General features: G+C 42.7%; 1 protein-coding gene and 1 non-coding gene across 5 annotated transcripts in view; one reads left to right on the forward strand and one right to left on the reverse strand.

Annotated features, from left to right (window-relative positions):
• Positions 1-6,124: 6,124 nt before the first annotated feature.
• Positions 6,125-25,478, reverse strand: part of CIAPIN1 (cytokine induced apoptosis inhibitor 1) — a 28,849-nt gene continuing 9,495 nt past the window's right edge. For 3 of the 4 annotated variants that reach the window (XM_037815835.1, XM_037815836.1, XM_037815837.1), the window contains exons 4-9: positions 17,656-17,732; positions 15,341-15,506; positions 13,808-13,881; positions 12,638-12,753; positions 7,716-7,797; positions 6,125-7,158 (exon numbers count right to left, since the gene is read on the reverse strand). In XM_037815835.1, the coding sequence (XP_037671763.1) occupies positions 7,048-7,158; positions 7,716-7,797; positions 12,638-12,753; positions 13,808-13,881; positions 15,341-15,506; positions 17,656-17,732 (626 nt within the window). In that variant the 3' untranslated portion in view covers positions 6,125-7,047. The remainder of the gene's footprint in view (positions 7,159-7,715; positions 7,798-12,637; positions 12,754-13,807; positions 13,882-15,340; positions 15,507-17,655; positions 17,733-25,478) is intronic. The other variant, XM_037815838.1, reaches the window with a different exon arrangement.
• LOC119519069 lies at positions 16,209-16,311 on the forward strand. Its single transcript, XR_005213930.1, has one exon. It is a non-coding gene; the product is annotated as a U6 spliceosomal RNA (small nuclear RNA).

Raw genomic sequence — 25,478 nt, forward strand, 5'->3', positions numbered from 1 at the left:
GCCTGGGTCAGTGTGTTCTGTCCCCACAACACAGGGCACTCTCCTGCCCCAGTCTGCCATACCAGAAAGGCCCCGAGAGAACATCTGGTTTTGCCCTGTTCACGTCAGAAGGGGAAACTAAGGCTTAGAGGGGAACACGGCTGCAGCAGTCCATACGTAATTGAGGGGCAGCCCTGGTGTGGTAGGTGCAGGCAGCGGGGACCAGGAGGGTCGGTGGGATGAGCAGGACAGGGGTGGGCAAGAGGCTGCAGGTGGATCTTTGGAGAAGGGCCGTCTGGATGCTCTCCATTTTCTCTGCCACTGAAGCCCCCTGGGTCCCCCCACACCTGCCCCTATTTTCAGCTGTAATCCCCTTGGCTGACGCTGAGCTGAGAACCCGCTTCCCCTTACATATTTCAGTCAATTCCTCGAATGTTTCCAAGGCCCTTCCACAGGCAAGGGCTGGGGAGCTCCCTGGCTTGGGGGTTCCTGCAGCCCCTCTCCTCAATTCTCAGGCCCCCAGAAAACCTCTGCACCTGGACCTGGCTCCCTTTCCCAGCTCAAACACCTCCCTGCTGCCATCTGAGCCCCCCTCCTGCTGCAGCGTCATCTCCCGCTGCTCCCAGCCCTCATCTGCCCCATCAGCCTGGCACCCACGATGCCCTGTCGATCCTCCTGATCCGAAGCAGGGGCACCACCCAAGCCAGCGTTGCCATCCCACCCAGCCTCTGGGAAGCATTCCCAGAACAGCTGCCCTCGGATTCTCTCTCCTTCCCTGATTTCCTCCAGCTCCTAGGGAATGCAGGGCTTACAGGATTTTTCTCCCACTGGCTCCTCTGTGTCTGTTGGTCCCAACTTTTCCATCAGACTGCAGACTCCTTGAGCCGGGAATGGCCCCCAAATGCCCAGGGATCCCTGCCACCCACGTGCTCAGAGGGGAGGGGGCAGGTTCTGGAATTTCCACCCCCAGTGTGCAGGCGGGGGAAGAGTCAGGGTCTTTGGATTCTAGTTCTGTCACAATCTCTGAGATGTAATCCAGGGGCAGGGGCATCGGGTCCTTCTCTTTCTAGGACTCTGTGACTCCACCGTTGGCCCGGGCACTGGCGGTTGGAGAGTAGTTTTTGGGCAAAGCTTTGGCCTCTTACTTCCCCCTTGTGGCCAGTTATGTCACTGCAGGACAGATGACAGACTCCAAGCCAACGTGCCATCAGGGCCAGGACGAAAGCAAAACCAGCAATAATTGTGAGTCTAATAAGGGTGACGACCTGGCTTCTCCGTGACTCCAGGGTCTCCTTAACCCCGGGTGGGCTCTTCCCTGCCCTGAGGCCAAAGAGTATCCCTTGAACAATTGCTTCCAGCCCAGAGTCCCAGGGGCAGCCCAGTCTGAATTCTTTGTGGAAAAATATCCTCTGGATCCATGGTTTGGGGGAAAGATGAACTCAAAAGGCCAGGGGGAGCCCCAGGACACCAGAGCTGGGGCCGAAGCCAGAAGGACCCTCAATGCATGTTTAATGCAGTTCATTGCCAATTTTTCTTAAAAGAAATATAACCTTTCTTCCCTCATTAGATCTTACTCCGTGACCCACACTGTAAACTCAGATAAATGGAGCTGCTGTTGAGGACATTAAAAGAAATAAAGCAAAATAGAGCTACAATGGCTAAGAGATTTAAAATGAAGTCGGAAGGTCATTCTGGAAGTTACTCTTGAGCAAATAGCCTGATATCACAGACTGCCAAAGTACAAAACCTCAAGCAACAATACTCCTCAAAACCCTGAGGACATCCGGACCATAAACAAATCACAAGATAAATGACTCAGTAAATTGTTCACCTAAAAGGCACTTGGAGTACCCAAACAGCCACCAACTTATCTTTTCCTTTAAAAACCCTTGCCTGGAAATGCCAAGGCAGGATACGGTTTGGGTTGCTGCCTGATTCTGTGTTCCCCGAATTGCAATTCTAAGACCAAAAATAAATGCCTTTGTTGCCTTGCAGCTTGGTTTATTTCTCAGTTGACAACAGTAAGGAAGTGGGGAGTTGCCAGAGGGCCCCTGAAAGTGAGAGAGCGCAGGAGGGTTGCTTAAAGATCATCCTGCACTGACAACAAATGGAGGACTCAGAATTCAAGTGTTCAAAGGCAGAATCAGGGGTGCAAGGCAGGTGGGAAAAAATGCAGATGGGACCAGCCATCTGGTGACTTAGAGACCTCCCTGGGGAAGAAGAACACCGTTCCCTGCTTTGCTTCTGAAATCTAGTTCCTTTTCCAAGCCCAGCTCATGCTGCCTTCCCCGTGACACCCTTCCTGGTCTCCTAGGCTGCATTTGGCCCCCGTTTGTTTGCTCTGACCTCAGGCTAACCTTGATCACACTCCACCTCCTCTAGTGTGGCTGTTTGCATGTTTGACTCACCTTGTAAGTTGATTGGCAAGTATTTGGGTCGGGCAACTCAGTACCTGATTCATTTACAAGGGAAAAAGAGTGTTTTGTGCATAATGGACGTTTGATTTATACGTTTTCATCAACAAGTTCCGGGTGAATTCCACGAGGGGCACCACTGGGGAAAGAGAAACTCCCGGGAGGAGCAGTGCCATGTAACAACTGGGCCCACCAGGGGGCGCTCCAGCCCCCCCAAAAAGATTGAGGCTACCGAGTGAAGCCCTGGCCTGCCCGCCCATCTGGCCTCAGCGCTGTCCCCAGTGGGTGCTTCAGCCCCCCACAGCCGACTAACTGCTCAGCGCCTCGGGGCAGGAATGTCTGCAGCTGGCCAGCCTTTCCTGTGGGGGAGCAGAGGCAAGGAGACCACAAACTCCACGACCTGAGGTTAGGTGGACGAAGAGGAAGAAGGAAGAGCACCTCCAGGCCCTGCAGGGCCTCGACCCCAGGTACAGCGACGGACGGGTCAGGGACCTGCTTTTGGTCACGGATCTGCTACTGACTGGCTGCGGGGCCTTGGTGCTTCCGCTTCACCTGCCCGGGCCGGTTACTCTGTAAAAGGATGAAACGGGACCCTTCCCTGTTAGCCCCAGTAGGGAGAATGGGGCTGAGCCCTCTGCTCCTCCACTGCTCACATTGCTCTCAGTGGACTGAGTCCTAGAAAACCTGCAGGTTCCGCATAATTGAAGCACCACAGGGATGACACTCAGCCAAGCCGAGGGGTCAGGGCATTGCTAAGAAGTGAGCCTCAAAGGGCACGTTGGTGGGACCCTCTTTTCTGCAGAGTAAGGGTATAAAGGCATGCGTGGGTGTGACTGACGTGCACGTTTTTAAACGTTAAGTATTTCTTACACACACACACACACACGCATGCACACACACTTCTGGGACTTGCTTTTGTTGCTCTGCATTTTGTGAGATTCTTCCATTTTGACGTGCAGAGCTACAGTTCAACATTTTTCACCATCATGAAGTGTTTCATTTTGTGGCCATGCAATCCATTCTCTTGCTCATGGCCATTTGGAGGGTCTCCAAGTTCTTGCTGTTACAACTAGTGCTGCTTTGAATATTTTTAACTTGTCTTCCAGTGCATGAGTACAAGAATTTTTCCAGGGCTCTCCATCCTGGATGTACTTTAGAATTACCTGGGAAAGCTTTGCAAAAATACTGATGCCCTAGGCCTCACTCCAAGAGACTGACTTAATTGATCTTTGGAAAAAGGGAGGCCAGGCATAGGCGTTTTCTTGCTTGGTTTAAAAGCTAGCCGGTGATTCAAATATGCAGCTGGAGTGGAAACTGACACGACAGCATGTAATTGCCCAACCATTCCCACTAAGAGGGTGAGGGGACCCAGCTGGTGCCATCTTCTCCAATACCTGGTGCTGCTTCTATGCTCAGCTTGCATCTTCCCACCAGACAGGCAGCTGTGAGGCCGCCAGCACAGCGCCCCTTTTCCACTCAACCACCAGACAGCTTCCTGCACCTAAGGCTTCTCTGGGAGTCTACCTTCAAGGCCTGCCCATACACTTGGAACCCACTGCTAAAACTAGGGGGGTTGTTTTGCAACTCAAGGTGTGCCCTCACACTGCAGCTCCAAAGCCCCCCCCTTTTGGCACATTCCCAACTATTTTGTGGTTCCATTTCAGCTGTCTCCTAACCCTTGGGAAGGTGTGCTTTGTCTTTGCCACCCATTCCACTAACTGCTTTTGAGTGACTTCAGAGAGAAGGGGGGAACCCCAAAGGCATGCTGCCAGGTCCTAAGCAATAGCCCTAAGAAAGTTAAAAGGCCATTAGTTAGGTTCCCTAGCTCCATCTCAGGCCTACAGACTCAGAACATCCAAGGGTGACATCGGGCATCAGTTTTCAAGGTTCTCGGGTGATTCTGATAGCAGCAGGTCACCCTCTTGCTCTCACCCCGTTTCCTCAAATGTAAATTGAGATTGTATTCAGTGATATCTGAGACGCTTTTTGGCTCTAATATTGTGAATTTGCAGACTAAAAGCTCCCCTCAGAACTGCTGTCTTCCAAAGTCACCAAGATGTGAGGACTAGCTGTCTCTCCCATGTCTCCTTACTGGGCTGCTGACTGCCAGGGCCCATCTCTGGCAGGCTGGACCTAACTCCCAGATTGGCTGACTTCCCTTGGAACCCCCGGGAGTGACACAGCAGCTGATACCATTAGCCATGCCAACTGTAGCAGACAGGAGGTGGCATCCACCTTTTTGCCAGCAGCATTTGGGACTCAGAACAAGAATCAGGTCAGCCAGGGTTTGTGGCATTTGCCCAGGACTTCACTAAACCCATCCCAGGAAGCTCTTGAGCTCAGGATCTCTTGCTTCCCAACCCAGAGGTAGATACCTTTGTCCACCTTGGGAACTGCAGTAGAAGCAACCAACACTGGTCCAGCAGTCTCAATAACAGCCATTCATATTAAACCTAGTCTGGGAGGATGTATTCATTTTCTATTGCTATATAACAAATTACTACAAATTTAGCCGCTTAAAATAACACACATTTCTTCTATCAGTTTCTATGGTTCAGGAGTCTGGGAACAGCTTGGCTGGGTCCTCTGCTCAGGGTCTTGAAAGGCTACAATCAGGCTTGTCGGCTGGAAATGTGATTATCTGGAACTTGGGGTCCTCCTCCAAGCTAACATGGTTGTTGGCAAATTTCAGTTTCTCACAGCTATAGGATCTGGGGTGTTTTCTTGACTGTCAACTGTGGCTGCTCTCAGGTCCTCGCCCTGTGACTCTCACTGGTCATCTCACAACATGGCAATTCACCTAGTCAAGGCCAGCCAGGGAAACTGCTCCTTTAAAGGGCCAACTGTTCAACAAATGGTTACTGAGTCAGGCCCACACAGAATAATCTCCCTTGTGACTAACTTAAAGTCAACTGAATAGGGATTTTACATCTACAAAGCCCCTTTACTTTTGCCACATAAGGTGACCTAACCAAGGTAACATCTCATCACATTCACAGATTCTGCTCAAACTGTTAGGTCGTCCAGGAATCCACACAACGCAGCGAGTCATGGTTTAAGTAGAGGAAGAAAGCAGGTGGGAGCCATCAGAAAAGAAAAAGGAAGAAAATGGCTCCAGCCCTCTACCTGAAAGCAGCATTTTTTAAAGAAAAAACCCACGCTGGGTGCTGGGGAGGAAGGGTCCTGCTGAGTGTGTTCTGTGCCTCGATTGGGTGAGTGCTTATCAGTTTCTGAGCTGACTGGTTACCAGGATTCTAACACACTACTCTTCTTTGATGTGCACTGTATTATCTATGTGGAGGAAGCAGGCCTCTTGGCCTGTTTGTGGTCGTTCATCTTATGGGCATATCTGATCTTGCCTTGTCCGCCCCTGGGGTCTAGGCGCCACTGTGACTGGGATTTCTAAAACAGCCTTCAACCCTTAGTTTATGGCCCACCTGGTATCTATGAGATAAGCAGCAGGGCCCTTGGATCAGACATTCCTTCTATATGTTAGACTCTTTTTTTCTGGGGTCTGACACAAACTTAAGGGGAAGGGACTATATAAGGAAATCAGTCAGGGGTGGGGAGAGGGGCATGGGTCATGGGTTTGGAGGGCAGAGGAAGTTAGAACTCTGCCTTCCACAGGGGTTTTGGGGTCAAACTAGGATTTAGACACACCAATAACTAAATCCACCAACAAGGGCCAGGATAAACAAAAGCAAACTTAGAGAATCAAATCAGGTTTCAAGGACAGATACCACTTAACACTTTTAATTACCAGTTTATTTGGCAAGATTGATTCCAAGTCTGTGTTGGTGGATGACAAGAACAAAGGGGATCCTGCTGAGAGAGACTTGTGGGTCCAGATTCTGTCCTCTTCCCTCTCCATTCTCATCATCCTGGACTCCTCAAGTAGATGGAGAGAGGACCTATTCCATGAGCGTATGACTTGCCATTTGGGTGACACAGAGTCCCTCCAAAAAGAAAGTTTAGTGATCCAAGTTGAGTTCAGATGACTAGGTCAGACACTCTCTCTTTCTCTCTCTCACACACACACCCTCTCTCCACAACTGGTGTGCAGAAATACACAAGTTTAATACATGTACGAGAACATAAATGACAGCAGAACACAAATGCAATGCTCCAGGGAAAGACTAGAGGCTGGAATGAAAAGAGCAGAGGGACACTTGGTATGAACACAGCAACCAATGAATGATTTCTTTGGTGCTCTGAGGTCATGAAACACTTGACTTGTGTAACTAAGAACTGCATACTGAATCAGCCACCAGCTCTGGAAGACACGTAGGTGACTACTGCTGAGCCTAGAATACGGGCAAAGGCCTGGAGCTTGGCCACAGTGTTAAAACTCGAGGATGCTGGGCTCAAGAGTGTCACAGTCAGTATTTGGGGCCTCCTCAGTGCACATGCCCCTTTCCTAACATTAAGAGAAGAAATGGGTCCCCCTGAAATGGGCCTCATTATAACGTGGTCTTTTTGTAGCAGCACTACACACCACTGCATCCCCACTCCCAGCTTCACTCTGTCTACTAAGCACCCTTTCCCCAAATGGATTTCAAACAGAGTGAGCAAATCCAAGGGGGTGGGAGGAATGACAGTGGTGGGATTCAAGGGGCAGGAAGTGGTCAAGAACGGAAGGGTCCCAGGTTGGGTCCTAGGCATCGTGTAGACTACCACTGCTCAGCAGCACCTGCTCCCCAGGTCTGAAGGCTGGCATCCCCAGGTAGGGGCAGCTGGCACAGCGGAAAGCATCGCCCAGGTAGCACTGTTGAGAGAGAAGACGCAATCACACAGGGAAGCTGAGTGTTAGCTTATCCCAGAGATCCAGGCCAGAAGAAAGAGATTCCTAATTTCATAACGTGGCCACAGTGGCCTGAAGGAAAATAGTAGGGTATATCTGAAGGTCCAATGGGGACCCAAATACTAAGAGTTTTCAAGATTTTTGGTTTTATGAAAAACAAGAGTCACTACAAGTTCCTCATGAGGCCCTATTTCTATATTCTAAGCAGTCCAAAACATAGTCCAGCTATAGCCAAATAGCTGAATAACATTAGGCCAAAGTAGGAAGTTAAAAGGGGCCAAAAATAAGAAAGAACAAGAGAGCCACCCCCTCCTCCACCCAGGTGTGCTAACCCATGATCAGGAGAGAACCTCCCCTCCCCATCACCACCTACATATATGTTCTCACACAGTCACCCACTATTAAACTATTTGGGCAGTAAATTCCTTAGAACCAGAGCTAGTCTGTGTTTAGTTTAGGATGAGGCCCAATAAATACTACTGTGGGCTTTGTAAAGGCTGAATAATGATCCAGATATTTACATTTCCACAAGCCGACTTGGGTTGGGAGCTCTTCTGTTCCTTTGACTTCTCTTTTTCTAGTTCTTCTGCAAGGCCACAAGTGCTGGGGAAAAATCAGCAACTGAAGAATGAGACCTGCCGCCACCCAGAAACTCCAAATCCTTGACCAAGCCAAAAGTGCTGCAGGACTTTTCTCTTTACACCAGTGTGTCATAACTCAAATGCCTCTGGGGCCAGGCAGGAACGTCAAGGAACCAGGCCATTTAGACACAGTGAGAGGGACAGGATGCAAAGAGCCATGGATATGTGCCATGTCTGGAGAGGGTGGCTGCTACTCGGCTTCATCAGCCAATTACCATTGTGGGGAAAAAGACCCAGTGTTGCCACATTTTCCAAATTTATGAACAGTCCCCCAAATCTAGATGTTAACTTGAAATCTCCTGATTTGCAAATGCTGGCAACTTTCATATTTAAAAAACAAAACAAGACAAAAATCACCGATGATTAAACAAGCCTGCCAGTCACAGTTAACTTTCTACCACTCTTTCCATCCACTCATCAAACTAATACAAAAATTCTAACACCAATGTTTACAGATTAAGAGGACAGATTGAATGCATGCATCTAATTTCACTGTTCCTCAAAGCCCCACCAAAACTTCAGAGAAGGGATTTTCACAAAGACATGAACCCACAAAGACAGGGGAGATGGGGAAGGAGACAACAGCAATAATGTTGGAAACTGTAAAGCAGGTGGTGGAGGGAAAACTGACTTAGCAGACCCAGAAAGCTAAAAAATCCCAGGCTGGCAGTGAAGGACGCTGCAATCCATGCTACAGCCCCCAAAAACCTCAGCAGGCCCTCCCCTCCATGTGGGATCAGACACCCAGGGGAGTGAATCTCCCCGGCAACGTGGCATATGACTCCCGAGGAGGAATCTAGACCTGGCATCGTGGGATGTAGAGCATCTTCTTGGCTAAAAGGGGGATGTGAAAGGAAATGAAATAAGCTACAGTGGCAGAGAGATTCCCAAAGGAGCCTAGAGGTCACTCTGGTGGGCACTCTTATGCACAGTATAGACAACCCTTTTTAGGTTCTAATGAATTGGAGTAGCTAGCAGTAAATACCTGGAACTGTCAAACTGCAACCCGGAACCCAGGAATCTTGAAGACAATTGTATAAAAATGTAGCTCATGGGGGGTGACAATGTGATTGGGAAAGCCAAATGGACTACACTCCCCTTTGTCTAGTTTATGGATGGATGAGTAGAAAAACGGGGGAAGGAAAAAAACAAAGGCACCTGGTGTTCTTTTTCACTTTAATTATTATTCTTGTTATTTTTCTGTGTGTGGTAATGAAGGTGTTGGGGATTGATTTTGGTGATGAATGCACAGCTATGTAATGGTACTGTGAACAATTGAATGTACACTTCGTTTTGCATGACTGCATGGTATGTGAATATATCTCAATAAAATGAATTAAAAACAAACAAAAAAACCTCAGCAGGCACTGGAATTAGCAGCACCAAGGAGACTAGAAGGCCCTACCTTGACAAATCTAATCAATCCAAGGAAAAAAATCCAAAGATACTGACTTTGAGGCTCCCCTAAAAGGCCCACCCAGGTCCCCTTCAACAAATCAGTTAACAAATCCCACCTATGTGATCAGAGCTCCCAATAGACATTTTGACCTCCATTCTTTTTTTAAAAGCAGCTTTATTGAGGCATAATTCATACACCACAAAACTGACCCATTTAAAGTGCAATTCAGTAGTTCTTAATATAGTCAAAGATGCATGCAACCAGCACTAAAGTCAATTTCAGAACATTTTCATCATGTCAAAAAGAAACTCCATACCCTTTATCTATCGCCCTCCTATCTCCACACCCTCTACCCCCCAGACCTAAGCAATCACTAATCTACTTTCTGTCTCTAGATTTCCATTTTGGACATTTCCTATAAATGGATTCATACAATATGTGGACTTCTGAGACTGGCTTCTTTCACTTAACACAATATCGTCAAGGTTCATTCATGCTGTAGCATATATCATAGCCCCTTCCTTTTTATGGCTGAATAATATTCCACTGCTTGGACAGAACACACTTTGTTTATCCATTTATCAGATGACAGACATTTGGGTTATTCCACATCTTAGGCTATTATGACTAATGCTACTATGAACACCTGTGTACAAGTTTTTGTGTGGACATGTGTTTTCATTTCTCTCGGATTCTATCCTCCACTCTTAATCCTGAAGACAACCAAGGATTACCAGATGTGCCAGCTTAGGTATAATATGTCCCCCAAAACACCATGTTCTTTGATGCAATTTTGTGGGGGGCAGACATATTAGTGTCGATTAGGTTGGAATACTTGGATTGAGTTGTTTCCATGGAGATGTGATGTACCCAACTGTAGGTGATAACTCTGACTGAATTATTTCCATGGAGGTGTGGCCCCACCCATCTAGCGTGGGTCTTGATTTAATCACTGGAGTCCTTTAAAAAAGTGGCACATAAAGCTTCAGCGGCTGAGAGATTTCAAATGGAGTTGAGAAGTCACTGGGCATTCTTACGCACTATACAGATAACACTTTTTAGCTTTTAATATACTGGAATAGCTAGAAGTAAATACCTGAGACTACCAAACTCCAACCCAGTAGCCTTGACTCTTGAAGACAACTGTGTAACAATGTAGCTTCCAAGGGGTGACTGTGATTGTGAAAACCCTGTGGATCACACTCCCTTTATCCAGTGTATGGATGGATGAGTAGAAAAATGGAGACAAAACCTAAATGAAAAACAGGGTGGTATGGAGGGGCGTGATTTGGATGTTCTTTTTTTATTTTTATTTTTTATTCTGATTCTGATTCTTTCTTGTGTAAGGAAAATGTTCAAAAATAGATTGGGGCGATGAATGCACAACTTTAAGATGGTACTGTGAACAGCTGATTGTACACCATGGATGATTTTATGGTATGTGAATATATCTCAATAAAACTGAAACAAACAAACAAACAAACAAAAAACATTGGACAGACCCAGAAGCTAGCTGGCTTAACTCAGAGATGCTTAGAGTTGTGGACCCCTGACACTGGCTGCAGCCAAGAGAGACATTTTGAAGATGGCCATTTAAAGTAGACTTTTGCTACTCCAGTGTTTGCCTGGGAGAAACAAAGAGAATACCCCCAGACCCCTAGAGAGAAATGTCCTGGGAGAAAGCCGTTTTGAAATACAACCTGGGAGCAATGGAAGAGGTGCCAGTCACGTGCCTTCCCAGACAACAGAGGTGTTCCAGATGCCACTGGCCATTCTTCTGTGAAAGTACCCTACTGTTGATGCCTTAGCTTGCACACTTTTATGGCCTTAAGACTGCAACTCTGGAACTAAATAAACCCCCTTTAGAAAAGCCAGTCCATTTCTGGTATTTTGCATAATGGCAGCATAAGCAAACTGGAACACCAGACAGCTTAAGAAAGCTTCTAACATGGAAGTCAATGACCAAAACAAAAAGAAAAAAGCAACCTGAAAGAAACAGACACCGTGCAGAGAGGAAAAATCTTTGAAAAAACAATCACTATGCTCAAAGAAAAACAGAAGCTATCACACCCATGAAATAAGAACAGGATGCTATAAAAAAGTAAAAAACAAAATTGAAGAAAACTTCCCATGGACATGACTTAAGTCTAGATTGAGAAGACACATCAAGTGTCTGCTGAGGCATGCCATCACAAAACGACACCAAGGATAAAGAAGAGTCTATATACTTCCAAAATTAGAAAAAAGGTTTTATAGAAAGAAAAAAGAAACAGAATGGCCTCAGATACCTAAACAGCATCAATGGAAGAAAGACGATGATAGAACTGTCTTCAAAATTCTGTAAGAAAATTATTTCCAATCTAGATTTCTATATCCAAACTACCTATCACTTAAGAAGGTAGAACAAGGGCATTTTCAGACATGCAAAGTCTCATTAAAAAAAAACAACTTACCTCCCAGGTATCTTTTCTATGGAAATTACTAGAGGATTTGCTCCACCAAAACAAAAGAGGAAACCAAGAAAGAAGATATGATATAAAAGAAACAGGAAAGCTCACACAAGATAAAAGGGAAAGGACTCCTCAGGGGACAGTGAAGGGAGAGCTCAAGATGTCATTTCTGCTCCAATCACAGAGCCACACATGCATAGTGAAGCAAGGTGACTCGAGAGACAGGCAAGCCGAAGGCTGTCCACCAAAATCCCTGCTGCTGTCATACCACCCTTCCATTCTGAGCGCAGGTGAGCTGGCCTAGATTCTGTCCTTGGCTTGTCTTGACCAACATGACGATAATGTTTATCTCTACCTTCCACGCCCTGAAGCCCGACCAGCTGAGGACACTCATTTCACCCCACAGATGTATTCTGCGTTGACCTACTGACAGTGGTGAGTGCAGAGCACTCCACTCCCTCTGATCACATTCCTGATGGTCAGAGGGAGCTGCGCCACGCTACGACCCTGCCAGCTGTTCTACTTGTGGCATGCTCTTCATTTCCTAGAACTCACTCATGACTTTTCCTACTGACTTCCCCAGAAAGGACCCTCATAGATTCTCAAAGAAGCTGAGACGAAACCATGACTCAAGGACCCTGTCCAGTTCTCTTCCCCTGGAAGCCTTCATACAATAACGAGAATAGTGACCTTTCCTTATATAGTTAGGTTTGGGCTTATTACTCAGTTCTTTAAAACTAAGTAATACACTGTTTGGTGATCCCTACACAAGTTGCAAAGCATCAGAAAAGCTAGGGAGTGATAACCATCAACTTAGGAGAGTGGCGACCTCCTGTGGTGGGAAGGAAGGAGAGGCAGCTGAGGAAGCACACACAGGGCACTTCCGGCCCTAGTACATTTCTGTGATCAGTACATGGTTGTTTACGGCCAACTCTGCTTACCCCAGCACTTACCAGTTCTTACAGGCCTTCCTCTTTTTCCCTTCTCCACATGGGGCAGCCCGCAGGGAAGCTGGATCTGGCTTCTTCAAATCTTCTGGATCCAGCAGCTCATCTGAGTCAATGAGATCCTAGAGAGTGTTCAAAGCAAATAGTGATGACACAGTTGTTTCTCTGCTAATGAAAAGCTGAAGTGATTGCCAGCTGCAACAGCAGACATCCCATCCAAACCCTAACCCTTTCCTACATCAGCCTGGTCATCACACTCAGTCAGAGCACCATGCTCAAGAGGCCAATGGCAAACTAAACTAATGTTCACAGGAGATGCATGAGAATGGTGAGGGAATTAGAAACTAATCCACATGAGAAGTAGTTATAAGACTGGCCCACAGCTGTAGAGAATATACAGGTGTGGGTATTGGGGGGAAGGAGAAGCAGGTAGAAAAAAAGAGAGAAGTATTATATGTATTTAACTATATGAAGGTATCATGTGAAAAAAGGAAACAAGTATTATGTATATAATCTCAGAAGAAAAAAGGCAAATAATTACACAACTGTTAGTGAAATTCTTTGTTCAACATGTGGAAAATTAGTCTGTAAACCCTATGAGAGGGCACGAGCCATGACCTATTTTGCTCACCACTCTAACCTCAATGGTTATACAAATGAAAAACTTAGTAAAGACAGAGCTGATCAAAGATGAAAAGTGTTGCTTTTAAGACAAGTGAGTGTCTGGGGACTTGCCCAGACAAGAGGGCCAATAAAAATATTTTAGCTGATAAACTCTTCTCAGGTTGACACATGCCCACTACAGTCTTTATGACATGAAGTGAGGACAAGAAAATGTGGGGAAGAGAGATGTTAAAAAAGAAATGTACAAGAATTTGGAATCATGCCTCCTGCCTTATTGAATTTGGACTCATGCAGCCCCACAGTTGTGTGAGACACTTTAATAAAATCTTATAATTACAAACAAACAAACAAACAAAACAAACAAACAAAAAAAGAAACATACAGTGCCACCAATGTGGAGTTTCCATCTAAATGAAAAATACCAGTAGCAGCACAGGCATGATGCTGGGCTTTAAACACTTTCACACTAACAGGTCCAGGAAGCCCACACCAAGCTACAGCTGTTCATACCCAATATGGGGCCTGGAAGGAATGGCCATGGTGCCCACTCACCATGCTCTCATCCTCCATGTCGTTGGCTGAGAGGGTCCAGAGCTTGGCAGCAGCAGGGTCCAGAGCAGGCTTCACTGACCAATAAAAGAAAAAAAGATCCAGAGAAGCAGCAAGGTACAATCTACCTAAGAGCGTCCAACTGAGAAGCTATGCACAGAGGAGAACACACTGGACTGGGAGTCAGAAGCCTTGGTTTTGAGGCCCAGGTCTGTGACTTACAAAAGGCATGACCTTGGGATAATCACTTTAGAAGAGTAAAACATGTCGTCACTTGTTAAGTGCTCCCTTTGTACCTCACACTGTATTAAGCATTTTTACAAGCATGATCTAATTTAATTCTGCTAACAACCTTATGAGGTAAGTGGTTACTTGTCTTCTAATTTTACACATGAGAAAACAGATTCAAAGTGTTTTAATAACTGGCCACAAATACAAGTCTGACTCCAAAGTAATGCTTTTAACTTCCACTTCAAATTGCTCTCTCCTCCTGATCTTAATTTCCAACACTGTCACATGGGGCTAAATAGTACTCCCTATATCTCTCACAGGTAGTTGGAGGATAAAATGAGAAAAGCATGTCAGAGGCTTCATAAGCAGCAAAGCTTTAGCCTCACATAAGCCTGTCACATACAAGGAAATGGGCTCTAGAGGTGATGGCAGACAAATGCGTGGCACACAGAAACCTCTCGCCTCCTGATCCTCTGTCTAGGGCTCCTACCTTCCTGCAGGCCAGGAGAGGGCAAGGGAGGGCCTGAGAGAGCCAAGACCACTGGCTTCAGTCCCGGGCAGTACCTCAACCAGGCCTTTGGGGCGAGTGTACCTCCTAGCACTTGCAGATACGACTGGATGCTCAGACCTTCCACGAGGCAAACTGCTCAGCTAAGCTGTTTCTGTCTACTGGGGAATCCAAAGGTCAGGACTCCAAAGGATTTCTTGAAGATTTAGAATGGACAGTCAAAACAACACAGTGTGAATAAACCAGAAATTATTTGTAAGATTTTGCATACCTCCCAGTTAGGACAATTTTTCTCAATTCAGGCATTAAAACATAGTAATAAGAAGCATGTAGGGGGGAGACTTGGGGAGAGTGCAGTTCTCTGGGCAAAAGAAATATTGTTTTACAAGTATCTTAAGATTTCCTCAAAGAAAAACTGACTTTATGAACATAGAAAAAAAAGGACACATGGGAACAGGGCCCGTATCTACCAATGTCACTACTGTGAAGTCTCCTGAGGATAAATGTTGTGATTCTGGGTCCAGAAAGATTCCATTAACAAAACTGTGACGGAGGCCTTTAGATTTGAGAGGCCTCAGAGTTCCACAGTACAGAAGAAGGCGCTTACTGAACTCAGTAATGTCTAGGCATTGTTTCAGTTCTGGATGTGAATATGCCTAGGATAACAGTACATTAAGCATTCTTCCACTAGAAATGGCAGGAACGGAGGAAGGACTAACCCTCCAACTTAGCTCTCTGGTTCAATTTCTAATGTCTCTTCAGACCATTTAAAAAGAACGTTCCTAGGACAGCCTTACCTGAAGAAGACTTCTTGGAAATGGAAAGCTTAAGCTGACTAGAAGAACCCACTTCAAAGTCTGGCTTTTTGCCTGTGATCTGAACAGAGAGCAGGCTGTCACTCTGGTAACCCAGGTGTTCTTGGACAGACTGTTTCTCCTCAGGGCTTAAGGGCTCCTGCTGCAGCTGGAATTCAAGGCACCAAAAGGATTAGTCCACATTCCTTCTATAAAATGTTGTTTACTGTATCTAGTTACACTGGGGTCAAATACTCATTTCTGTGCATTAAGTACAGCTGACAGTAACAGATCATTTCACACCTTACATTCAATTTCTCATTGATCAGAGTCCTAGAGTAGCACTTCTGTCCACAAAAGTGCTTGTTTACTTTGAGCTTACCCTTGAGAAAGTTTTAAAGTACTTATCAAATATCTATCAGGTACAAGGCTAGTCACTTGGGGACTGTAACGATTATGATTATCAAGATGATTCAGACATAGTCCTACTGAACAGGATCAAAGCCTATAGTAGGGAAGCAGACACACAATGAAGATAGGAGAAATTTATATCCTAAGAGGGAAAGAACTTTAGGGGGAGGGAAATGCTCTCTACATTAACTGGGAAGAAATAGCAGATGACAAATTGTGAAGTGGTCAAATAAATCATAGTACAGATATATCACAGGATACTGCTGCATCATCAATAAGAATGAAGAGAAATATCCTGAGGTAGACAAATGTCAAAGATATCTAAGGGAGGGGGAAAAAAGCCAGTGATGGATCAATGTATACATATGATCTTATTTATCTGCATTAAAAAGAAGCATGTGCTTATGTTTGCTTGTAAATACACAGAAAGGTCTGAATGGATGTATAAAAAAATGTATCGGTGCTCACTTCAGCAGCACATATATTAAAACTGGAATGATACAGAGGAGATTAGCATGGCCCCTGAGCAAGGATGATGCATAAATTTTGTGGTACACTTGTTACAACTGATGAAAGAACATTTTTATAATCATACTATTAACTAAAGTCATGTTTTGCATTAAGGTTCACTGGGTGTTGTACAGTTCTGTTTTTTTAAATTTTTATTCAAGTAACATATATACAACCTAAAATTTCCCCTTTTAGTCAAATTCAAATATATAATTCAGTGCTGTTAGTTTTGTTCACAATGTTGCACTACCATTGCCACCATCCATTACCAACACTTGGTCAACAGATTTTTAAACTGAGCCATGTGATACAAATAAAATTCTGATAGCAAGAGTGAAAATTATATTCCAGCATGAGCAATGGTGGAAGATGGCAAAGTGTACCTTGGGGAATGGTATAATTGGAACAGAAAATTCAGAGAGGAGAAAAGTTGGAGATAAGATGAAAAAAGTTAATTGGAGGCTGGATTACAGGGGACACCACAAAGAGATTCACAAACAACCCAGTCCTTTGGAACTAAATGTTAGAAGTTACTTCTTCAAAAAAATTTAGTAAAATATTATGACCCATCTGGATTTTTAAAAAATGTATTGGTGGCTTCCTCTGGGAAGGGAAGTGCAAGCAAGGACTGGAATGTCACTTTATAGTCTATATTCTTCAGTATAATTTGAATTTTTATGAGCATTCCTTATTTTAGAATGGAAAACAGAAAATCTTAAACTAAAAGGAAAAAAGAAAGGGTAGGCATAAGGAAACAAAGGACCCAGGTCATGTAGCCAATCAGTGGCACAGTGATCACCCACATCTGTTCTTATGGTATAGCATCTATCATGGTTAAACACTTACCTCACACACAAATTTTAACATAGGAGAGGAATGTAGAAATAGAAATACCTCTATTTAATTGAAATCTCTCTGTTGAATTGTCAGAAATGGAATTCCCATCCCGACCTACTCCAGCCCCCCACCACAAATCCATGGATGATCTAGGTGGGATCATCCTGGGACCTTGATTTGGGTCCATGAAGAGATGTGGGTCTGAAGCAGCAGAGCTACTACTCTCCCTGCCTCAGCTGTCACCGCAGCTACAACAAGGACACCAAAATGTGCCCCAACCATAAAGGCCCAAGCTGAGTCTCTTCAAAGGAGATTAATTCCCAAAGATTTTGTTCTTTAAGGCATCACTGTAGCTCATTCGGGTAACATCTTTCAGCTTATTTTATAGTTCTAAGTGACACTGATCACCTCCCCTTCAGGACGGTTATTTCCCCGATTCTCTCTATATAGGTCTGGGATGCTATTTCCCCCTGATTCTCTCTATACAGGTCTGACAAAAAGATACTGTTTCATCACCCAAGGCTTAAATTCCTAGCAAAGAAGGTTCTCTACAAACATACCTCTTTCACTTCCACCAGACCAGAAAGCGTCAGGGCCGAACACAGTTTGGATGCTGTCTTCACTTTGCTATTGTTAACTGCCAAGACGAAAACCCCAATTAACAGCTTTATAGGTCAAAGCAAGAAAAATAATAAAGCATTAAAAAAAAATAATCTATTCTGTTTAATGTATTCATATTTTGGTGACAGTATTGCATTTTAATTTGACAAATCCTTTTGGTTGTTCAGTGTGCTCTACCTGTGCTCTTAAGTGCTATATTCCACGTTATTGTTTCTGACCACTCTCTACTTCTGGGAAGTAACTAGGGGTTGTTGGACAATGATTGCAAAAGAGGCTTATAAACTGTAAAAGGCAAAGAATTACAAATATCCTCTCTGTACAGTTCTGACAAAGAGACACTGTGTTTAGTCACTGAAGGTTTTAATGCCCAAAGAACACTGTGTCTACTATACGTACCACAAGTTTGGATTTCTACATAAACAGTGACTACTTTATACATCTCAAAACACTTTCATTTCTATTATCTCATTTGATGACATACCATTTTGATTAAAAGTCTGGTAAAAAAATGCTAAAATTTGAGAATTGAATGACTCTTTGATAGCTACACTACTGACTGAACAAAAAAGAGATTTTTATTTCTTGGATCCTATCATTAGCTTCATATGAATCACCACTCCCAAACTTCCAGCCATTTTTTTTTAACTTTTTATTTTGGAATAAGTATAGAGTCACAGGAAGTTTGGGGTGGAGTGGGGGAGGCTCCAAGAAAGTCCCACGAACCCTTAACCTATCTTCTCCCAGCAGCAACATTTTGCATAACTATAGTTTGATCTGAAGACGAGGATATCTACGCCACCATAGCCCATGGAGCTTATTCAGATTTCTCCAGTTTAACATGCTCTCATTTGTAGGTGTGTAGGTATAGTTCTATGCAATTTTTAATCAGTTTTTCATTGTTTACATTAGCTGTATTTTCCCCATAAACCACTCTATTATCAACACCTTGTATTCGTGTTGTACATTTGTTATAATTCATGAAAGAACATTTTTATACTTATACTATTAAGCCATCAGCCACAAGGTTCAGTGTGTGATACAGTCCCATGTTTTATCTTCTAAATTTATTGCTAGTAACATATACAATCAAAAAATTCCCCTTTCAACCACATTCACATATATAATTGAGAGCTGCTAATTACACTCACAATAATGTACTACTATCACCACCAGCCATTTCCAAACCTATACAATCAACTTAAATAGAAATTCTGTAAAAATTAAGCATTAGCTACCCATCTCTACCCCTAAACTATCCTCTGGTAACCTCTATTCTACATTCTAACTCTATGAGTTTCTTATTATAACTAGTTCATATTAGTGGGATCATACAATATTTGTCCTTTTGTGTCTGGCTTATTTCACACAGCATACTGTTCTCAAGGGTCATCCATGTTGCTGCATGTATCAGGACTTCATTCCTTTTAACAGGCTGAATAATACTCCATTGTAAGTAAATACCACTTAGTTTCTCCATTCATCAGTTGATGGACACTTAGATTGCTTCCATCTTTTAGCAATTGTGAATAATGCTGCTATGAACATCAAATATCTGTCTATGTGCAAATATCTGTTTGAATCCCTCCTTTTGATTTTTCTCTATATTGAAGTAGCAGGATTGCCAGGTCACATGGTACTTCTATACATTTAGTTTCCTGAGGAAGTGCCAAACTGTCTTCCAAATTTTACATTCCCACCAGCAATGAATGAGTATTCTTATTTCTCCACATCTCCTCCAACAATGTATACTTTTCTATTTTTTTTTTTTAATAGTAGCCATTCTAGTGGGTACCTACCTCATTGTGGTTTTGATTTGCATTTCTCTAATAGCTAGTGATGCTGAGCATCTTTTCATGTGCTTTTTAGCTGTCTGCATATCCTCTTTGGAGAAATGCCTATTCAAGTCTTTTGCCCATTTTTAAATTGGGGTTGTCTTTTTATTATTGACTTATAGGAGTTCTTCCTATATTATGGATATTAAACCTTTATTTTCTCCCATTGAGTAGGCTGTCTTTTTGCTGTCTTGACAAAGTCCTTTGATGCTCAGAAGTTTTTAATTTTGAGGAGGTCCCATTTATCTATTTTTTCTTTTGTTGCTTGTGCTTTGTGCATAAAGTCTAAGAACCTATTGCCTTACACAAGATCCTGAAGATGCTTCCCTACATTTTCTTCTAGGAGTTTTATCATCGCGGCTCTTGTATCTAGGTCTTTGATCCATTTTGAGTTAATTTTTTTATATGGTGTGAGACAAGGATTCTCTTTCATTCTTTTGCATATAGATATACAGTTCTCCCAGTATTGTTTGTTGAAGAGATTATTCCTTCCCAATTGAGTGGACTTGGCAACCTTGTCAAAAATCAACAGGCCACTGTCTCCCTAGCAAAGCCAACTTGGCAGGTGAAATTGCTGCCCTCCCCACTATGTGGGATCTGACACCCAGGGGAGTGAATCTCCCTGGCAACGTGGAATATGACTCCCAAGGAGGAATCTGGACCCGGCATCGTGGGATGGAGAACATCTTCTTGACCGAAAGGGGGGTGTGAAATGAAATGAAATAAGTTTCAGTGGCTGAGAGATTCCAAAAGGAGCTGAGAGGTCACTCTGGTGGGCACTCTTACGCACAATATAGACAACCCTTTTTAGGTTTTAATGAATTGAAATAGCTAGCAGTAAATACCTGAAACTATCAAACCACAAACCAGAACCCATGAATCTTGAAGATGATTGTATAAAAATGTAGCTTATGAGGGGTGACAATGTGATTGGGAAAGCCATATGGACCACACTCCCCTTTGTCCAATGTACAGATAAGTGAGAAGAAAAATGGGGGCAAAAAAAAAAAGGCACCCAGTGTTCTTTTTTACTTTAATTGTTCTTTTTCACTTTAATTTTTATCCTTATTATTTTTGTGTGTGTAGTAATGAAAATGTTCAAAAATTAATTTTGGTGATGAATGCACAACTATATGATGGTACTGTGAACAACTGAATGTACGCTTTGTATGACTGCATGGTATGTGAATACATCTCAATAAAAATGAATTTTAAAAAAAGTGGATGCAGGGTATATGGGAACTCTCTGTAACACATTCACAACTTTTTTGTAAATATAAAACTATTCTAAAATAAAAAGTATATTTAAAAAAAAAAAATCAACAGGCCATAGGTATAAAGGTCTATTTCTGAAATCTCAATTTGATTCCACTGGTTGATATATCTATCCTTCTGCCAGTACCATACTGGTTTGACCACCACAGCCTTGTAATATGCTTTAAAGTGAGAAAGTGTGAGTACTCCAACTTTGTTCTTCTTTATCAAGGTGTGTTTGGTTATTTGAGACCCCTTATCCTTCCAAATAAATTTGATTATTGGCTTTTCCATTTCTGCAAACTAGGCTGTTGGAATTTTGATTGGGATTGTGTTGAATCTGTAAATAATTCTGGGTAGAACTGGCATCTTAATGATATTTAGTCTTCTAATCCATGAACATGTAATGTCTTTCCATTTATTTAAGTCTTCTTTGATTTCTTTTAGCAATCAAAGTTTTCTGTGTACAAGTCTTTTACATCCTTGGTTAAAATTATTCCTGGATACTTGATTCGTTTAGTTGCTCTTGTAAATAGAATTTTTTCCTTCATTTTCTCCTCAGCTTGCTCATTACCAGTGTACAAATAGTACTGACTTTTGCATGATCTTATACCCTGCCACTTTGCTGAATTTGTTTATTAGCTCTAGTAGCTTTGTTGTCAATTTTCAGGACTTTCTATATATAGGATAATGTCATCTACAAAAAGGCAGTTTTATTTCTTCCTTTCCAATTTGGAAGCCTTTTATTTATTTTTCTTGCCTAAGTGCTCTGGCTAGAACTTCCAGTACAATGCTGAATAACACTGGTGACAGCTGGCATCCTTGTCTTGCTCCAGATTTTAGAGAGAAAGCTTTCACCATTGAGTGTGATGATAGCTGTGGGTTTTTCATATGCCCTTTATCATAAGGACGTTTCCTTTTATTCCTATTTTTCTAAGCGTTTTTATCAAGAAAGGATGCTGAATTTTGTCAAATGTCTTTTATCTTTTGCATCAATTGAGACAATCATGTGGGTTTTTCCCCCTACATTTTGTTGATGTGTGTATTACATTAATTTATTTTCTTATGTGGAATCACCTTTGCATACCTGGGATATACATACCTTGATTATGATGTACAATTCTTTTGATGTGCTGTTGGATTCAATTTTTAAGTATTTTCTCGAGGATTTTTGCATCTATATTCATAAGAGAAATTGACCTGTAATTTTCTTTACTTGTAGCATCTTTAACCAGCTTTGGTACTAGGGTGATGATGGTCTCATAGAGTGAGTTAGGTAGTATTTCCTCCTCTTCAAACTTTTGGAAGAATTTGAGCAGGATTGGTATTAATTCTTCTTGGAACAATTGGTAGAATTCAACTGTGAAACCATCTGGTCCTTGGCTTTTCTTTGTTGGAAGGTTTTTGATGACTGATTCAATCTCTTGTAATTGGTCTGTTGAGGTCTTCTATTCCTTCTAGAGTCAGTGTAGGTTGTGTGTTTCTAGAAATTTGTCCATTTCATTTAGGTTGTCTAATTTGTTGGCATACAGTTGTTAATAGTATCCTTTTATGACCCTTCTTATTTCTTGTGGGGTGAGTAGTAATGTCCTCCCGCATTTCTGAATTTGTTCCCTTCTCTTTCTTTTCTTTGTTGGTCTAGCTAAGGGTTTGTCAATTTTGTTGATCTTTTCAAAGAACCAGCTTTTGTTTTGTTAATGTTCTCTATTGTTTTTTTAATTTCATTTATTTCTGCTCTAATCTTTGATCATTCCTTCTGCTTGCTTTTGGGGTTACTTTGCTGTTCTTTATCTAGATCCTCCAGGTGTGCAGTTAGGTCTTTGATTTTAGCTTTTTCTTCTTTTTAACATGTTTAGGGCTATAAATTTCCCTCCCAGCAATGTCTTTGCTGCATCCCATAAGTTTTGATATGTAGTGTTCTCATTTTCATTTGTCTGAAGTTATTTACTGATTTCCTTTGCAATTTCTTCTTTGACCCACTGATTGTTTAAAAGAGTGCTATTTAACTTCCATATGGATTGTGGATTTTTAGTTCTCCACCTGTTACTGATTTCCAGCTTCATTCCATTATGGTCAGAGAAGATGCTTTGTATGACCTCAGTCATTCTAAATTTATTGAGACTTGTTCTGTGACCTAAGTGTGGAGAATGATCTATGTGGTCTTGAGAAGAATGTATATACTGCTGTTTGGGGGTGCAATGTTCTGCATATGTCTGTTAGGTCTAGTCCATTTATCATATTATTTGAGCTCTCTGTTTCCTTTTTTGATCCTCTGTATAGATGTTACATCTATTAATGAGAGTTGGGTAAAAGGCTCCAACTATTATTGTAGAGGTGTCTATTTCTCCCTTCTGTTTTGCCAGTGTTTGCTTCATATATTTTGGGAACTGTGGTTAGGTGCATAAATATTTGTGATTGTTATTCTTCTTGGTGGATTGCCCCTTTTATTAATATATAGTGCCCTTGTCTCTTATAACAGCTTTTGACTTAACGTCTATTTTGTCTGATATTAGTATAGCTACCCCAGCTCTTTCTCAGTTATTATTTGCATAGAATATCTTTTTCCATCCTTTCACTTTCAACCTATTTGGGTCTTTGGGACTAAACAACATATAGTTGGATTATGCTTTGCTATCCATTCTGCCAACCTCTGTCTTTTGAATGGGGAGTTTAATTCATTAACATTCAGTGTTATTACTGTAAAAGCAGTACTTACTTCAGAAATTTTGTCCTTTGCTTTTTATGTCATCTTTTTTCTGCCTCTCTTTTCTTTTATTGCAACTCCCTTTTCTGTATGGTTGATCTTTTGTGATGTATCTGACTGATCTCTTTCTCATTTCTGTTTCTGTGCATTTTTTTTCCAGTTTGCATTGATTGTATTTTTCCTCCAATACCACCCCATTTTTAACACCTTGCAATTTTGACATTCATTTGTTCTACCTCACGTAAAAATATATTCGTACCTTTTATCACAACTGTTGAGCACTCTAGGTTTCACTGAGTTCTACAGTCCCAGTCTTTATCTTTCCTCTTTCCTTCTGGTGTCCCACATGCTCATAACCTTCCTCTTTCAACCATACTCACAGTCATCTTTGTTCAATGTACTTACATCGCTGTGCTACTATCTCCCAAAACTGTGTTCCAAACCTCTCACTCCTGTCTTTTCCTTTCTGTCTGCGGTGCTCCCTTTAGTGTTTCTTGTACAGCAGGTATCTTGTTCACAAACTCTATCATTGTCTGTTTGTCAGAGAGTATTTTAAGCTCTCCCTCATATTTGAAGGACAGTTTTGCTGGATATAGGATTCTTGGTTGGTGGTTTTTCTCTTTCAGTATCTTAACTATAACACCGCACTTCCTTCTTGCCTCCATGATTTCTACTGAGAAATCCACAGAGTTTTATCAAGCTTCCTTTGCATGTGACGGATCACTTTTGTCTTGCTGCTTTCAGGATTCTCTTTTTATCTTTGACGTTTGATAATCTGATTATTAAGTGTCTTGGCATAGGCCTACTCGGATCTATTCTGCTTGGGGTACGCCGTACTTCTTGGATCCGTAATTTTATGTCTTTCATAAGAGATGGAAATTTTTCATTGATTATTTCCTTTACTATTACTTTTGCCCCCTTTCCCTTCTCTTCTCCTTCCAATGATACCAATGATACCAATGATACGTATATTCCTGCATTTCATTTTGTCCTTAATTTCCTGGAGACATTGCTCATATTTTTCCATTCTTTTCTCTATCTATTCTTTTGTGTGTAGGCTTTCAGGTGCCTTGTTCTTCAGTTCTTGAGAGTTTTCCTCTGCCTCCTGAAATCTGCTGTTGTATGTCTCCATTGTGTCCTTCATCTCATATGTTGTGCCTTTCATTTCCATAGATTGTCAGTTGTTTTTTCGAACTTTCAATTTCTACTTATGTACGCCCAGTGTTTTCATTATACGTTTCATCTCTTTTGCCATATCTTCCCTAAACTTTCTGAATTGATCCAGCATGTTGTTTAAATTCCTGTAACTCAGCTGAAGTGTAAGTCTGTTCCTTTGACTGGGCCATAACTTCACCCTTCCTAGTGTAGGTTGTAGTTTTCTGTTATCTAGGCATCTGGCCTCCTTGGTTACCCAGTCACATTTTCCTAGACCAGAGTCTTGGAAGGAGGCAACAGTTTCAGGTCTCCCTGAGGGTATCTTAGAAGACTGATGCACCCTGTGAGGCCTTGAGTCACTGTGCTTTTCTGCCCAGCAGGTGGCGCCTGTCGGCCTGTAGCTCCAGACTGGTGTAAGGAGGTGTGGCCCATGGTTGTTTTCCTCCAGGCTCTGGGGTCTGGTTCTGAATGGAAGGCATGTAGTAGAGCTTGGTACTGCCTCTTTCCTCTTAGGGAAGATATACCCTGTGGGGAGAGGTCATTTGCATTTGAATAGTCTCTGACTCTGCTATCTCCACCCTTCTCTGGGTCTGAATGCTGGGAATTGAAAATGGCTGAGGCTTTCTCCACTGAGTCAAAAAAAGGACACAAAGACCCCCTTTAGAGTCAGTCTGCGGCCGGCCCCCCTCAGTTTCACCCATTGGCCAGAGACAGCACCCGGTCCTCTGGGCGTTCCCCCTCTCTCCCAGAGAGGTCCTCCAGCTCTCCAAGGTCAGTCATCACCAAAAGCCTCTATCTGCTTGTTGGGGATTCTTAG

This window comes from Choloepus didactylus, chromosome 22 (assembly GCF_015220235.1).
Source record: "Choloepus didactylus isolate mChoDid1 chromosome 22, mChoDid1.pri, whole genome shotgun sequence".
NCBI classification, from domain to species: Eukaryota; Metazoa; Chordata; class Mammalia; order Pilosa; family Megalonychidae; genus Choloepus; species Choloepus didactylus.